The sequence below is a fragment of the Pseudopodoces humilis genome, chromosome 7 (genome assembly GCF_049639895.1).
Source record: "Pseudopodoces humilis isolate 2021_Gansu_Grassland_sample_001 chromosome 7, ASM4963989v1, whole genome shotgun sequence".
Lineage (NCBI taxonomy): Eukaryota > Metazoa > Chordata > Aves > Passeriformes > Paridae > Pseudopodoces > Pseudopodoces humilis.
The window spans coordinates 32,997,878-33,016,107 of record NC_142206.1 but is presented as its reverse complement, the minus strand read 5'-3'; the positions used below and the strand labels follow the sequence as shown (position 1 = coordinate 33,016,107).

Genomic DNA, 18,230 nt, shown 5'->3' with positions numbered 1-18,230 from the left:
GTATTTGCTGGGTGGATAATTTTCAAAATTATTAGTATCATCAGTGTTTTTATTAATGAAGTGTAACTGAGCTAACAGGTTTTTTTAGGTTTTTTTTATTTTTATTTCTCTAGCCTCCAAAACTCTTATAAATAGTATGCTGCGGGACCCTTCTCAGATTCCAGATGGAGTGCTAGCAAATCAAGTCTATCAGGTATTAATCACACTTGTTTTGTTTGCTTTGGATTTTTTTTCCTTTGGCAATTCTGTTATCTGCCTAGCAGAGTAAAAGATTTTAAACCTCATTTAATTACTGTCATCATAAACTATCAGTGAGGTCAGAGTGCACTATAAATGGCAGTGCAATATTTGTGAGGGGAGCATTTCACTTTTTAATAGCTCACTTTTATAGTGAATAAAAGCATTCCGTTTTTGTTTTCTGTGATTAAATCTGAACAGCATCTGATAGCCTTTTTTAGGAAAAGTAATTACTGTTTTTAAGATACTCTTTAACTATAATGGTTTTGTAGTTGCCCATCAGTATACTACTTCTCTTATTTGTCTGCAGTGTACTGTGAATGACTGTTGTTATGGACCACTGGTGGACTGCATCAAACAGTATCCTTTCCCATAAAATTTTAGGTGCACAATTGATGAGCTTAGACTGTGTGGAAGAGATGTGTCTAGCTTTAACCTGACATAAAGTTCTGCTTCACAAAACACATTTCATACTCCTCTCTTTTACATTCAATCAACTAGAGGGTCACTGCAGAGCTTTCTCTTAAGTAACAAAAATCAGATGGACCATGGGAAGATGTCAGTTTGCTGGTTACACATTCATATGCCTGATTGAACCTCTTTGGTTTTGATTAGTTGAAATGCATATCTGGTTTTTGCTTAAGGCTAAGTGACCATGCTTTGAGTGGTGGAGTTGGACTAGATGATCTCTGGAGATACCTTCCAATCACAACTATTCTGTGATTAAATTAATAAATTTCACAGATAGTGTTCAACATTATGGCTTTACTTTGTTACGAATATGAGTTTTAACTGAAATTTTTTCAAGTGCAATTCAGGTGTGATTGACCTGATGATTAGTATTTTTAAACTCCTATCTGACATTCCAGTGCTGTTCTTTTATTTTCTCTTCTTCTTAAAGGAGATTATACTAGCTGTAGTAATAAACCCTTATAAATCCTGAATTTTCAGGGATATATTTTTTTTGTCCTGTTAAAGTAGTTAATTAGAGAGCCATAGTGTGTACACTGAGGGAACTCCATGTGGCACTGGGTGTTCCAGACTAAGATTGGATTTTGGTAGGAATGATCGCTAAGAACCCAAATCTATTTTAATGAAGTCCTGCAGGAGCAGCTCTTCTGTTTCAGTCTGTTGTCAAAGGAAAAATCTCAAAATCATAATCTGCTAGCACTAAGCAGGCTAGTAAGGCAGTTCCCTCCCAAGTCCTAGAGAATCCTTGCATGAATCTCTGCATACAGTATGGGGAAAGATTTTGGTTTCCCTGTGCAGGTGCAGGGTAGGAAAGCTAAAGTGATGTTTAGTTATGCATGAAAAACAGTACTTCTTGTAGTTGTGGTACAGGTGATTGTCACTCTTTAAGAATACTTTCTTTCCACTAAAAACACTTGTGTCTACTACAGCCTCAGCCCTATCCCCATAAACTTTAGCAGCAGCAGGATAAAGTTCTAATTGTCATTGTGTTTTGTGCTTTTAATTGTAATTTTAAATATTCATTGAGATTATCTTCATGATTAAACAAAGTGCTCTGAAAGTGGATTAATCTAATAGGTCACACATTTTAAAGGGTTGTTGATCGCTAGTTTTCATATCTAGAATTTTAAGATTAATATTTTTTGCATGAGCAATCTGGCTGTAGTCTTACGAAAGTGCCATGTTATGTATTAAAAGTAATAAAGACACATATATAGAATTATGAACCATTTTTGAGACTTACTTGCCTGCAGTCTAGAAAAGACTTTTATATCCTCTTCAGATTCTGGCTCAAATCAGTTGTTGAATATGCAGTGACACCAATGAGGGTAATGAGGAGTTTCTCAATTCAATTTGGCACAGGAAAGCTTAATACTAAGCTGTGTGAGTGCATTACTGCAAGTATGTTGCTGAATTAGATGTTAATTTTGAGGTGCATAAAATAGTTAAAAATCAATTTAAAGTTAAGGTTTTAAAAGCATAATGTCTTCTGAAGGATTGCATATTGATTTTAAATATAACTATCTAATTGTATATGCAGGGACCAAAGTATGAAGTCAACCTCTTTGTAAATGCCAAGAGGCTATTTTTCAGTAATAGTTCAGATGCTTACGGGAAACTAGGCTGCTAGATTGCATGAGTAGAAAATGGCTTGTGAGGTTATTTACAAGTTTTGCCCCATGGTCATTGCCATACATCAATAACAGGTATTATTATAGACTAAGTGTTTTTGCTTATGGTGCATTGTAAATTCTGTTTGCAGTATTTTTCTTACCTTTTTGCCATTCTTTGTTTTTCCCTTTTGTTCTGAAATTGCTAGTAGAGTTTAACATAATACATAGTTTGATATAAGCTGTATGAACATATGAAATGATTCCATAGAATTATTTTTTTGCTCTTCACTATGAAGTGTTCATGTAAGTAATTGTCTGTAATGGTAAGGTGATCTGCAGCTTAAGCTTTAAGAAGTTACTTTAAACAGAATTTGGAACTTAACTGCTTTTAACATAAGATCTTTTATCATATTGTTCCAAAGGATTCTTCTTAAAAGCTTCCAGAATAGAACTTTGACCTCCAGGAGGATACATTAGAAATATTTAATTTGGTGACTATTTACATATTGCAAGGAATAGTGCATTGGATCAACAAGCTGTCAGTGAAGTGAAAAGGACTTCACTATAAAATACGATTTCATCTTTCCCTGACATTAGTTCATGCTTCTGAAAAATCAATTAAAAGGATGTTTTTTTACAGTAAGATGTTTCAGATGGATGTAGTACCTATCAATTTAAGAATATAAAGAAAGAAAACCAGTTGGTTTTTTTTCCAGCAAGTCATTTGCTGGATTGGAGAATTGATTACTAATCAGTAAATAGCAATTTTAAAGGTATTTAACTTCATGTTTTAGGATCACACTTCCTTTTATATTTAGAAGAATAATGAGTAAAATACAAATGGAAATATTGCCCTTGATTATTTTGAATAAATATGGTCAAGTGGTTCTTCATTCTATAAAATGTATGTTGTTGGTACAAAAATCTGATTTTTGCAAAGTTGTGTATGCTTCTAAAAATCCCTATAAGGATTTTCAAAACTTAGTGTTCAAATCACTGGTCACTTCTGAAACACAGATGAAGGCAAATAAATTCTATGGTTAATTGCTTTACCTATGATGTTTTTATGAAGTTGCTTCTTTTCCAAAGTAATCTGCCATTTCTTAACCTAAAGCTATCAGCGCTATTGGGCATGAGCACGAAGTCTTGCTGCGAGAAATGCTTTTGGAAAAAAACCTCTCTTTCATAGGTAAGAATCTGTAATAGAGGCTAGCCAGTGAATTCTTAACTTCAGAGATCTTGGTAACTGTTTACCTAGGACAAAATTCATCCCAAATACTCCCTATATTAGGTAGTAAAGAAGAGTAAAATATGATTGATGCTATATATGTTATCTTTTATTGATTTAGAACTGAGCAGGAACTCAGTTACCTAATACCCTATATATACAGCACATGCACAGGCTTGCAATTAATATTTTATAGAATAAGTAGTTGAAAAAAATGCTTTAATATCTGCTGCAGTATTACTTTTGGTGTCATGAGATATTAGCCATAATCCAGGCCTTATGAGATTTAGGAAGAAGCATATGAGATATTAGCTTCAGAATGCTTTATGTATTAAAGAACTGCTAGAAGATTCACTCATTTACCTTGCTGTGCAGTTTCTGCTGAATTTTTGCCCCCTGCTTCCCAATCAATGCAATTACTCTTTTTTACACTCCCTATTTTTAAAGTTATTTTAAGGATTAATTAGTTAGGAAGTTACTTTCATATTTTTCCTTTGAGCCTGCAGTATATTTCTTTTACATGAGTGCCATTGAAACAAAGATTAATGTTTAAAGTATCCATTCTCTAGATGTGATAATAAACAATGACTTCTTAAATCTCAGATTCCTTATATGATGAGATGACAGTGAAGTGAAATGCTCTCTTCTGTTAATGGTTGAGCATTGTACTAAATTTGTGTTAACAGGGAATTTTGCTGTGTTTACCTGGAACTATGATCTCTCCTGAAGCTATTAGCAGGTTAAGATTTTGGACACCTTAAACAATTTTAAGTTAGAAAGCATTATTAAACTTTTTAAGAGATTTGTCCGTATGATTAAGGAATCGAATTAGTGTGTTCTTTTATTTTAGAGAAGAGTGAAAAAAAGACAGGGTTAACTATCACATACAAGCTTGCAAATCACACTATGAAAATAAGAAGCAGATATTCTTATTTGACTGTAAGAGCACAGATACAGATAATAGGCTTAAGCTGTAATTGCACTGATGATGGCAAGTTAAAGTACCAAACAGTTCTAGGAACAATAAGTATAAAACAAGTTGCCAGGAAAGGTTGTGGAAATACTGTCAATGAAAAATTCGAGGCTAGATTTGACATCTGTCAAAGCTGGTAATGAAATCAGTTCTGTCACGATACCAGGGAATGGACTGGATGACTCACTAAGGGATCCTCAACCCAACGATTATAATTTTATTTGGCTTGCTTAAACAGTATAAAAATCACATTTAAATTTTAGTGTTTCATGACTTTGGATAAGCATCAATTTTGTCTTTAGAGATTAGCTCCAAGAAATTTGTGCTATTAAATTAAAACATGTAGAATGGGTTAACTTGTTAGAATATGAAGATAGAAATGAGAGAGCTTAATTTGTTGTTCACACTTTATGTATAGTGAAGTATTGTTTAGTCATGATTTAAGATATGTTAAGATTATGTCTGTGATCAGATGTATGTATTTCAGGTTCTAGATGTGTTTGGGGTTTGGGGTATTCTTAAAAAAAACTTTCCCTAAGTATTAGATGAACCCTACCAAGTTCCTTGCAATACAACTTTCCTTTTTGAAAAGCTAGTTCCAAAACTGCTTGAAGAAAACACCAGAAAAACAGAAGAGACGATAATATTTCCCATAGGTCCACAAATTCAGGTTTTGTAGCATCCTTCATTCTCGTTTTGAAGATGGCTTGTGATTTACATGCCTTATGGCTTGTAATCCCATTACTTTTTAGCACATTTCAAAGTAACAGAAAATTTGCAGTTCCCATATTATTAGTGTACTATTCCACTGTACTGTTCTTCAGGAATAGTCAGGGCGTTTGTATCAAATGTGTTCACCTGGGCAACGGAGAGTCTAGTTCAGGAGAGGAAAGTACAGTCAAAGGACACAGTGAATATCAAGTGCCTCAGTATAGTCTTAGAGCATGAAGTCACTTTTCATGTTCAGGACAGAATTTGTCTGTTTCTAGAGCAGTTGGCTTTCAAAGCCTACAGATCAGAAGCAACACCTTCAGACTCACCCTGGAATTGACTGGAATCCTATACACACTAACAGGGGTTACATTTTATTAATCCACTGTTCATGAGAAGTGCTTCATATACCATGTCCTCTCTTCAGCAGAAACAGTTCTCAAGTGTTTATCACTTGGCCTGAGATTAAAGTGATCAATACAAGCATTTTATTAAAACAGGCTCACAGCTTCACATGCCGTGCTGAGATGCCAGAAGTTCCTTTGGTTCCCACCAGTGGATGTAAATCATGAAATCTGATCAGTGTTTTCTGCTGTAATCTTAAATTTGCAGTTGTAGCTCATTCATGCACCAGCAGAAGAGGGCTAGTATAAGAACAATGATGTGTTAAATGGTTCTGATTGAGTGTGACATTGTGGTAAAGATGGAGCTGCAGTTTTATTGGAAAACTAAATTAATGGAGTATCTGTTGACAAACTACTTACTAGGGCTGTTTCCACATAATTTTCAAACCTGAAGATTTATAAATGTAACTGTCAAAACTGCTGTGGGCTGGCTTTCAAGCAGTTACTGAATTATTTTCTTAAGTGATGCTAGAGTTTAAAGATCTTTTGAGGTGCAGAATTCTGCCTCTGTATTTTCTGGACCAATGTGAAACATATCTGGCTGAAAAGCTAGAACTTCTTTTTGATGGTGTTATGGTTGAAAACAAAAATTTTACTCTGATTATGAGGAGTTTCACTTCCTCAGAGTTATAAGGCTTCAAAACACTTGGAGAAATAGTAATGCAAAGTTGTGTTTCTGCACATAGTTACATCAATAATAAACGTGGTTTTTAATATGTTTTCCAATGTTAATCACAGTTCAGAATGCTAGGAGAAACCACGTGAAGATATTCAGAACCAGATTTAAAACAAAAAGCATGTTCTTTTTCAAACTATGAGCTAGTATTAAAATATTTTAAAAGTAATTTGGCACCCTTGAAAAAAATAATCTGCTGAAGAATATTAAAAGTAATGCTGATGCAGATTTCAGTTCAGAGACCTGCCACATTGACCTGTTGAAACGTGTTTACATCTGTTTGGTTTTCAGCAAGTTTTTTTAAGGTGCATTTCCCTTATTTTGTGGTACTAGCATTTGTTATATGTGAAAGAAAACACTGATCTTTCCATTGTTGTTGCTCTTAAATGAACAAAATTTCAGCTGGGACATCTTATTGTCTATCCTAGATTATTTTAAACCATTAAGAGCAGGTTGCAGTTAACTAGATTTGAATAAAATTGTTTTGTTGTTTTTTCTTAAATAAGGATTCAAAGATTACGTAGAATATGAATTCATTTTTATGTTATGGAATAAACTTTCTATTTATAGCTTCTGTTAAATTAGAACCTTCTTGATCTTAACGTCATTTATCTGTTTACATGAAAATCTAAGTTTCAAAAAACAGTCAAAAATCAAGTCTGTCTCCAAATTATAGAAATGTTTTTCATTACTTTATCATATGATATAATGAAGTGTCACATTGCAAAGACTATTTACAGTGTAGTCTGTTTATAGTGAAGAAATACTCTCAAAATTAAAAAAAATATATATAGTACCACTCAAAAAGACTAAACAGCTATTGCAGTTTACACTGGCACAAATGTTCAGTGTTCCAAATTTACTTCTGTCCCATTTTCAGAATTAGTTCACTATATAAAATACTTCAAACTTATATTCTTCAATGAAAAAGAGTGGGAGAGTTTGCTTTTGGCAGTATTACAATATTTTGATTTCTGTTAGTGTGTTTTTCTTGTCATTAAAATGTTACTTGGACTCAAACTGCTGACCTTTCAGGATTTGTACAAAGTATTCAAAAACCGAGTTCTGAACATTGGCCATGAAACTACTGTCCTAACCTGATAAATGGATTGGAAATAAGCTACCCAACAGTGAGAATGGACCATTAATTTTAATCAAAGGTGATGTAGAAAGGCGAATGGGATGCATGACAATGTCAACAGCCCAGTAGGTGTTAAGGGGCTACACAGCCTTACTTGTTACTAGGTAGTGCCATTAGTTGAGCTTGGGTGAAGACAGAAAGCCATGCCTGGAATTGAATGACCAGGTCACTCCAAATTCTAATGGAGAAATGGTGTTTCAGAAATACCAGTGTAATGGTATCAGAAATCAAGGACAATAGTTTAAAAATATGAAGGGTGACATGGGCTTTTTTCCTTTCTTTTTTTTTTTTTTTCCCGTTTTTCCTGGTTTTTAAAAGGGAGCATCTTCTGCCTTTTGCAGTTTTGTCTTGCTCACTCATTATTATTTCTTGAAATGTTCAGCTCTAATATTTGTAAGCAATAAAGTTGTAGACTTAATGTTAGCAGAATGTCTAAATCTTTTTATATTCAGAAATTGGATAAATTCTACAGAATCCAGAATGCAGGAGAAACTAAAGTTATGGTGCTTATGTGCTTAAATAAATTTCTGTGAGAGAAATTTCTTGCTCTTTTTTTTTTTAACAACTTTATGCTAACATCAAAAATAAAACCAAGGCAGCAGCGACAGTATATCTACATTTGTGGTGTTGGTAGGATTAATCTTAACACATCCAAAGGTGGAGAGACTCTTCTTTCAATCAGTGAATATACCTCTTTATTTTGAATATTTGGAGGTTATAAAATACTGTATGACAGCTTGAATTAATGATGTTTATAATGAAGACATAAAAATGCAGGGATGACAAAGAAGCATTTTTATATCCATGCTTCAGGTTTTCTACAAAGGTTCATTTAATCTGACACAGCATTGCATGCATAAGAAAGATATGTATGACTGCATTAGTAATTCTTGCACTCTTATTTAGAATAAAATTAATTATGCTGCTGTCTACTTAATGGAATAGTTTTATAAACAGTAGTTCTTATTTTCTATGTACAGCTGAAGATCAGCTTCGTGCAAAGGGTTATGACAAAACACCAGATTTTATTTTAGAAGTACCAGTAGGTAAGTATTTTAAAAGAATTTTTATTATTTTGTGTAGAAGTGCTCATACAAAAATATTATGGCTACTTAAGTGAAGCATATTCTAGGATACTGCAAATAAGTCTCTTCAGGAGTTACCTAATAATTTTAAGAACTTCTAGTTTGAGTCAGAGAGATTTGATCCCAAATAGGATAACCCAATGTTTCTTCTTTAGTCTCTGAATGTTTTTAGCTCATTATCAAAAAATAAAGGGAAAAAAAGCAACAGTAAAAACCCCCAAATCCCTGCTCCCTCTAATGTATTCTACCCACTGCCCTTCTGAGCTGAACTCTGAAATAGCTATAATTGTCTTCTACTTCTAGACCAAATCAGTTCAAAGTAGTCTTAAGAGTATTACATTACCCCTATAGGTCATTGCATAAAGGTTTGTCATTGTGGAATTATTTTTTTGCCGTCACTTTGCATCCAAATAAAACTCTGCGGTTCTTTACTGTTTTTAAAAAGCCTGAATAGCAAGAAAGAATAAGGAACAAAAGTAAGTATAAAGGTCATGTTAAAGTTCATCTGCCTTTCCTGGCAGGTCTCAAGACCTTCATGGTCTTGAGGCCATGTGGCAGCTGTTGAACATGAGCTTGGAGGGAGAATCCACAACCTCTCTAGGTAACATGCGCCTATGCTCTGGCACTCTCACAGTGATAAAGTGGTTGCTGATGTTCAGGTGGAAACTCCTGTGTTTAAGTTTGTACCTGTTGCCTCTGGTCCTGTTACTGGACACCACTGAAAAGGGCCTGCCTCCCTCTTTACCGGCTCTTCAGAAAGTTGTATACATTAGTAAGATCATAAGAAGTAATGTGGACCATAATTAACACAGTACATACTTGGTGTTAAGGTACCCACTTTTATATTAGAAACATGAGATTATGTCCTACTCAGGAGCCTGATCAAAAGGAGGCCAGAAAAGCAATGATTTTTTTTAATTCTTGAGTAGGGAAACCAGAAAACACCCAAAAGAATTATTTTGTAATATTACTCTATTAGAAAGAAGGTTAAAAAAGTCATTAATTCATTTGCATATATTTGTCTCAAATTCAAGTAATAATAGTGCATTGCTTCTTTTAAATCATTCTAATCACTTGAGACTTACAGGAAATCATGTTCCTTGGATTCTTTTCTTAATGACTCAGTACATACCTAGGAAAGGCAGATGTTTCTTAGAAATAGCTTCTGAGCTGATTATACCTCAGCTGTTACATCTCCTGGGGTCTAAAAGCGTTGGGGGTGTGGAAGGATTTAGTAGTATAGGCCTACACAAGTTAACTGGGTTACTGATAGCAGGATAGTGGTGGCACATAAATCTTGGTGTGATGACTTCATGAGTTATTTTCCCAGATTTCCTGAGTAATTTTGTAGTCTGTGGTCAATCATTTGCTGCTATAGCCTCTTGTAATCTTTGTGTATAGTGCTTCTGGGTTTGCGTGTTCTCTGAAAACCTCATTCCAAGTCAAATTTAGGCTAAAGCATCATGATTGTGGATATTGTAGGTAACTTAAAATAAAGGTCTTTAAAATTTTTAAGGTCTCTACAACGATACCTAACAATACCTTTTTGGAGAATTGATCTCTTAGAGTGGTGCTCATGATTTCTTCTGCAAAATTACATTGTCAACTTCAGAGAGGACATTCTGTTTTCAAAAAAATTATGATTTTATTAATATTGGTAGTTCACTCCTGCAAGAAATGATGAAAGACATAAACCAAAGCAAATACCGAAGCATAGAAAGAAAGAGAAATTCAAAATCACATTTTTTCACATAAGCCTTCTTACCCCTAACTTCTGATGAGGCATGACTGGCTTTACAAAAGAAAGAAAGCAGACACATGTCCAGGATAAATTTCCTTCCCTTTCTTACACCTTCCATTCTGGACTGGTGGCAAGTGTCTTTCTTTAACAGCTTAGCTAACTATTTTTATCATTCAGCAGAAGTTTCCAATTTATTACCTGACAACTCTCTTCCAGCAAAGTAAGGGTAGTAGAAGAATACAGCTGTTTCTTAGTCTACTCTCTTTTTCTTCACATTCTGTTTGAGTTATAATAAATGCAGATATTTGGAACAGGGTGTAATTAAACTGAAATTCATGTGATTATCTATTTAAAGTATTTTCTGGTATTTTTTCTCAATTCCCTATGTGTGTATTTGAAAGATAATTTTTACAAGTATGTAACTCGGTTGCAAGCATAAATTATGTGGTAGATTGTGGAGTAAATAGAATGTTCCCTAACAGTCTTACAGGCTGTTGGGTGTGATTTTCAGAGTTCAGTGTGTTTTCTACTGTCACTCTAGCTGTGGAAGGACACATAATTCATTGGATTGAAAGCAAAGCCTCATTTGGTGATGAAAGTAGCCACCAAGCCTACTTGCAGGACCAGTTTTGGAGCTACTGGAACAGGTATATTTCTGTTATTTTTCCTTATAGATAAATAGGACTTCATTTAAAAAAAAATTACTGGATAAAACACTACTGACTCTCCGTGTTACTAATCTGGCATTTTGAATGTCATTAATTAGCATTTCAGGTTGGTGTGCTGAAATATTTATGAAAAATTGAGATCTTAATTGTTAGCATGCAGCAAATATATATAGTGATTTTACAGTGATGCTAGATGACAGAGTAAGTTATTTTGGTACAGAAGTTATATGTCAGGTTGTTTAGTACCTGACTTAGAAGGAAGATTTTGCTGTAAAATTTTGGAATACGTGCAAGGTGACAAATTTGATAAAAAATCTTTACAGTCTATCCAAGTGGGGTTTATGTATTAAGGATGTTATTGCTCATTGTCATTGTAAGTACGACAGTACTGTTTCACAGTGGGTTGTTTTTTTAAATAAAGTATTTCTTTTGTATATTATTTACATTTGAAGCAATAATTACAATTATCTTTGAGTTGAAAATATAGTAAGTATTTGCAGGATAAGGGGAGAAATTAGTTGTGCTAGACAGAATTTTGTGGCATGTTGATGGTATTGGTGTAAAGATATTTTATTTTAAATATGGTTAAAATACTTCCACTTTATTGTTCTAAAAATCATTATTATGTATATTTGTAAATCTTTCCATGATCCTAGACACCTTTGCACTGGAGGATTTTTTTCCCAAAAAAAACCTAAACAGAATGCTTCATCTTCAGTGCCATTTTTCTGTGTATTAGAACCCTAAGAAAGATAGTGAGGCAAGTTAAAGTTTTAATAACAGATTTTTTAAAGCATAGATTTAGAAGTCTTCTCAGCATCCACAAGAGCCCATCAAAGGGATAGCGGAGAACATGGCACAAGTGTGTGAACGTGCAACAAAAATGGGGTGTGTGCCAATATCAGAGACTAATCTGGTGACCATTAGCGTTTCAGACAAATGTGAAAACAACTAGCATTAACTTTGGAAATACCTTAAAAGAGGTTCAGTAGAAAGCTGCAGAGAAGGGGAAAACAGATCTTGATAATAACATCATCAAAGTGCAGAATTATGCTCTGAAGCAACATTCTTGATTGATATGAAAAGGACCTGCTCTTCTTTTACAATCCCAGAAAGCAGAGAATTGGAAAACTTGAATCAAGGTAATGGGAAACCTGGAAGGCTGTCAGTTGTTGGATGAAGATATTATACTCTAGAGGAGTTGTAGAAAATAAATTGTGAAACACTGAATATAAAACTTAAAAAGAAATTTGAGTATATACAATATCTAGGCAAATGGTGAGAATGGCGGGAAAGACTGTGATGCAAACAGTGCTGAACTGCGCATTAGTGTAAAGGAAATGGAGCAGCTCAGCCTGGGAGAAGACCATCAGGAATACTTTCTGGTGTAAAGGGTGTGTTTGAAGGCATCCATTATGGTATCAGAGAAGAATACCTCCAAGAAGTGATTTTTAAACAGATAACTAACTAATTTTTAAAGATACTAACTTGAGATGTGGTGAAACTTGCACTGGCAGGTAGAATGAAGGCACTGATCCAGTTGTTTGTAATAAAATTGCCATTAAAGTTTCTGTCTTTTTTTTTGTGCTATCAACTGTCTATCCACATTTTAGTGTAAAACATTTGAGAATAGTGTATACCATTTGCACCTGACATTTCCAAAGGAAACTTCTCTTATGCTTTTATCAAGAAACTAAGTTGGTGCTAATTTCATTTTAATCTTAACATGTACCAATTAATAATTTGACTTCAGAAGTGGAATAATATCTCTCACTGAGCTGTTAGTCAAGTGTCTTTAATGTTGCAATAGCTAGACTGGAATGATACATGGATCAATAAAACATTTTGGAAATAGTTTTGAGATATTTCCAAATCTGGTGTCATAGATGTTTGTATTGGAAACAGCTACAAAAATGGTTGATTCTTAAAGACAGTGAATTTACATTTGTATAAAGAAAACTAGAATTCTCCATAGTAAGATTTGTTATGCCCTGAATCAAAAATTCAGGTTAATTATGGAAATTAGGCAGATTTCTGTGGGGTTTTTTAAAGAAAAAATCCTGTTAGTTTTAATGTTGGTACTTCTTGGCCAAGCTGACAGTGCCACATCTTCAGAAACAAGTTCTGAATGACTGTATTTTCTAATATAATGACAGTTGGGTTAATGAACACATGTTAACAGATCAGGTTGCATGTGGATTAGACAGTTAACTTTGGTCTCTATAACTATGTATATGAAAGGACACAGGTGTAGCTGCACAAACTATGGACCAATTTTGTATTATTTAATCAGTCTATACAGAAGTCTCTCAAGAGAGAACCTGATTCTCAGTCAGTCCACCACATCTTTGTGTCTCCCTTCCTCTTGAAAGAGAAATCATTTGGAGAAAAAGCATGAGTTCACAATAGAGATGATATGACACTCAGTTAATAGTTTAGGGTTTTTTAAACCTGACCTATTGGTTGAATGTAAAGCAGAAATGAAATTCAGGAAAAAAATCACCTGTTAGATGTGGATAGAAACACAAATCTTGATACTTTGAAAGGATTGAAAGTGAGAGGTTTTAGACCTTTTCCATTCAGCTTTTTTATTGCTTACCTAAAAATTTGGAATCAAGCTGGAAAAGTTTGTGTTCTTTTCTCACATGTCACAGATAAAGAAGAATTCTATTCAGAATCTGACCGTATGCTTTGAGCATAGCTGGGGCTTGTTTGCTGTTGTGTGTATTTCATTAAATCCTGTACTTTGTGCTAACTAAATCTGTGCGTGTCTTAAATTGGTCTGTACTGACAGGAAAGAAATGGCACTTTCTCATTTAACAGAACAGCTCCCTAGATGCAGTCAACCATGTCTGTTCACCTCAGTGCAGAGGAACACCTTTTTATTACTCTGAGTTCTGCAGGGACAGCTTAGCGAGGTTTTTTATGGCTCATACATCAGTGGTATTGTTAAGCAATTTTCAATTGCAGTGGTGCACTGCAACCTCATCTTCAAATTAAGCTCCACATTAAAAATGTACAAAGTGTACCTTGTCAGTGGATTTGCACAGTTATAATTTAAGATGTTGTTTAGATATTAAGTTTTTTCAATAATAAAGAAATAGGAAAAGGCAAGTTTGGTCTTGCATATTCCCAGACTGATTTTGCAGAGTTATGTTTTAGGAAAAGAAAGATATTTTATATACTGGACAAACTTAGTATAAAGTGATTCATATACTTCCTTCAGTATGTTTGTTCCTCCAGAGCAGTGGCATCCGCTGAGCAGGCTATAGCTTACATTGCCCCTGGGTAAACAAAAAAACTCCATGCACAAAATAGAATTGCTTTGTGCACAACTAGTAGATACCACACTTTCCATTCTTCACTGGTCTACATTGGTGTATTTGTTGTCACTATGAGAATAAAAGCTATTAAATAGTCAGGGTGACCAAAGGTAACTTGGAGAGCATGAACAGCAAATTACACAGATTGCACTTTAAAATGAGGTCTATGGATCTATGGACCTGTTATAAGTTATTTTAGGGTTTAGACGAATGTTGCTGTTTCTTTTTCTTTCCTCCATAGTATCTGATTTTATAACTTTTTTTTTTTTTAATTTAAATTAAAAATTGGAGTCCTAGCTGTAAAAGTCTGTTAGTCAGAGCTGACAGGCATGAGTACAGTTTTCTAAGGATATGCAGACCAGCAACACATGGTTCAAACAGTAATTAGTGGGTGCACTGTCAGTGACTTGCTGTAAGATATAAACTCAAATACAGCAATTTACATTTTCTATCTTCTTCAAGCATGGCTAAGGCATATGTACAGTCTGGAATGTAATTTCTAGAGAGTCCCAGGAGATGGCTTGACGTCATTATTAGCTAAAGAGACTTTACTATATGTGAGGAAAACCATAGGAAAATGTCATATTTGACACTGTTATTAAACTAAAGGCAATTTCACATAGTGAAAAAGAAGCATTTCATCTTCTCTTTGAATAAAATGGTAAGTCATCTCCGTACTAAATTCCTTCCGCCATTTCTGTGTTCTAAATGTTTAGTCCTGTGTTTCTATTTTTTTGAGAGAAGAAATAAAAGTGAGTTTCCCATAAGTAATTTTAAAATACTATTCACACTTTTTGGAAGCCTAAATTCGTGATTCAGTGTGTCGTTAATTGGTGCATTATACCTGATCTTGACACTTCAGTTCATAACTATAAGTCATAGTAAAATTATTAAATTATTGCAGAGCCGCCTCGATTAATAAAAAATATTTAATTCAGGTAAGTGCAAAAAGAAATTGTGCAAAGGATTATATTTCACAAGACAAATGCACATAATGTGTTCCTAGGTTGTTTTGAGAAAAGTGTTGCGTTCAAATTCATTTGCAGTTGATGGTAAGGATGAATTCTATGTGAGCAATGTCTGAATCAGGAGATAAGAATTAGAGGCATTTTTTGCTGTTTATCTCTTTAAATTGGTTTGACAGGTTACTGTGAAGACTGTTGAAGTAATAATTGTTGTCTGATTGTAGGTGATAGGGGAGGAGGGAGATGTGTTGTGGGTTTATGGATGTCCGTTCTGTTGGCAAGCTCAGTAATCTTCAGTTGTAGATGGTTAAAAAAAATTGTTTTGGTGAGTTGAAAACCATTCTAACAACTTGACTTGGAAGAAACCTTGGGAGTTACATTTGTCAAGTGGCTAGGAAAACTGTTCATGCATACCCAGTATCCAAAGCAGCCCAAACATAAAGAACTGAAAGGTCATTCTTCTCCTTGCAGTATGATGGTTTGTTGACATATTTTGACACACTGGTACAATGCTGAAAGGTTTTGACCTTACTGCAACACTGAGGGACTTAGGGTTTGTTTAGCTATCTAGTGCTTGTAGATTTTCACACATGCTGGGTTTTGCTATGCTCCTTTTTCTCTCCCTTCTGTCTCCACTTGAATTACTAAATTAATCTTAAACAAAAATGGATGTTGGTAGAAGAGAGAGTTTAGGGTAGTTTTTACCGCTTAAGACTTTATATAGGAAGTTTCTTCAAAACTAATTAACTTTTTTTTAGTGAATTACTATGCCATCTTGCTAAGCTTAGTAGCACTAAGTAAGATGTTTGTTTATAGACAAGAAGAAAACCAAAAGCATTGAAAAGTGCTATTTTCTACTACTTTTCTAGTAGAAAATGCAGTAGTCTACTTTGTGAAGATGATAGAAGTCAGTGTTCTTCTGCAGGAGTAATAGATAGCTACAAGCGTTCATTCAAATATACATACATATACACACAAACACATAGAGGCTTCACAAATATCCTAGATACATTTAGCCTATTTCCAATTGCATTTCATAGTAATTATTTTTGTCTTTATTTAATGACACATGAACAGTATAAAAATCAGCATATAGCTTATGAAAAATATATTTTTTTCCTCCAGCTCAAAAGTAATGTTTTTAGATTTTACCTGTCATGCTCTCTTCAACAATGTGGTTGAAAAACAGAGTAGAAATTTTCACTGAGACTATGGCTTATGCATAGCATAAGTTGATTGTTTTGCTGAGCATTGTAGATGGTTTAATTTTGTATCAAAACTAATTTTTGTCAAAGCAAAGAAATAACAGACAATATTTTATTCATATTATCATTTACGTTTGAGTGATTGATATTAAGTATATATTTTCATGCATTGTTCTCCTTAGGTATTGTATTTCATACAGATGTGAGACTGAGATTTTAATTAGAATTTAATTATCTTATGTAAGCCTCTTTCACTGCTAGATTGTTACATCCTGAATTAAAAAAAAAATAGTAAATGAAGCAGTATATGTCTTTGTTTACATTATTTTTCCCTTCTATTTTTCTGTACCGTTCTAAATATTTTCTCATGACAAGAGATTCACATAGTGTAGATAGAGCATTTTCAGCTTTCTTCCATACTACTGCAAGGCTTCAGCTCCAGTTCTCCTGGTATTTCTCATTCAGATTAGACAAGCATCTAAGTTTATGTACGATAAGAGCTGACAGCATAGATCCTGCTATTCTTGCCAAAGGCCTGGTTGCAGACACTCCACTATGTCAAAGAATGTCAACCCCCCACAGACCTTACCTTTCAGAACTCCTTGTAATTTTTAATTGACATTTACATCTGACATTTTCAATGTATCTTTTAGTGTTGGTTCTTTATCTACCTACTAGTAGTTGAAACCAAACCAAAGCTAAAAGACTGCCTTCCTGTAAGCTATGATATCGTATATTTTTTATTTAACAAGGTCAAGTTGCTGGCTGAAACTCAAGAATGATCAGCTTCCTCTTCGTTTTTGTAACTCCAGAGGTGCTAGTCTAATCTATTTCAAATGACAATTGAAGAAGGTAGTAGGCCTGTAAAGTGAAATTTAACTTCTAGTACTAATGAACAAAGCATAAGGGTATTATTGTTACTGTGCATGTACAGAAGGGATGCAGAGATTTCAAAGAAATTTTAAGAATACTAAGAGGGAGTTTCCTTTGAGTCAGGTACTTGAATAGTGAAAGTGAAAATATACCTATATTCATGCAAGGTATGTTAAGAGCATAATATTGTGAATAAAGTAAAACTGGCAAGTATGTCATTTAGCTACATGTTTCAGTTGTTGAGCTTCTTTGCCTTCAGAAATCTCGTTTATTTGGGTTACAATGCTAAAAGCCTAATAAATTAGTTTGAGCATAATTATCCATCTACTAGAAGTTAGAATGGAGGACTACAGTTGATCATAAATGTCACAAAGCAAAAAAAGTAGAAGCAGCATTTTGTCACAAATAATGCTGCTTTTCTTCTAATTAGTTAATTTACATTTTGCAAATTAAGGGCAAGATTCAGACAGAAGATAATCTAGTAGCATATCATAGCTTTACTGACCTATATTTGTATATGCCAAATTTAAGTTAATTAGAAATGTAGATGCTGTTTGTTTTATCTGTCAAAAAGCTCATGTTAAAAAAAAAAATCTAGACACACTTTCCCCCCCAACATTTATCATCTAAATAATAGTCTTGCCAAGATGGCAGCCTCATAATAAACTCTTTTCAGTGGAGCGATGGGTAATGAAGCTTGCTTGTGAAGGCAGCGAAAAATGTTGTCTAGCCAAATGTGTGGATATGATGGCTAGAGAATCAGTGGACTTTCTCAGTCATCAATCTTTTTAGTAGCCTCTTACACATCTGAATATTTTGATAGATGATCTAATAATTGAGTTATCTATCTTTCTAACTATCAGAGTTGCATAAAAATTATTCTCACATGCTATTGAATATTATATATATTGAGCAT

The 18,230-nt window shown here is 34.0% G+C and overlaps 1 protein-coding gene across 4 annotated transcripts in view; it reads left to right on the top strand.

Annotated features, from left to right (window-relative positions):
• CDIN1 (CDAN1 interacting nuclease 1) overlaps positions 1 to 18,230 on the top strand; it is a 144,335-nt gene that overhangs the window by 51,384 nt on the left and 74,721 nt on the right. For 3 of the 4 annotated variants that reach the window (XM_088058288.1, XM_005520329.3, XM_014249720.2), the window contains exons 6-10: positions 114 to 193; positions 548 to 597; positions 3,443 to 3,510; positions 8,435 to 8,500; positions 10,822 to 10,927. In XM_088058288.1, the coding sequence (XP_087914414.1) occupies positions 114 to 193; positions 548 to 597; positions 3,443 to 3,510; positions 8,435 to 8,500; positions 10,822 to 10,927 (370 nt within the window). Of the gene's footprint in view, positions 1 to 113; positions 194 to 547; positions 598 to 3,435; positions 3,511 to 8,434; positions 8,501 to 10,821; positions 10,928 to 18,230 lie in introns of all 4 variants that reach the window. The other variant, XM_014249719.2, reaches the window with a different exon arrangement.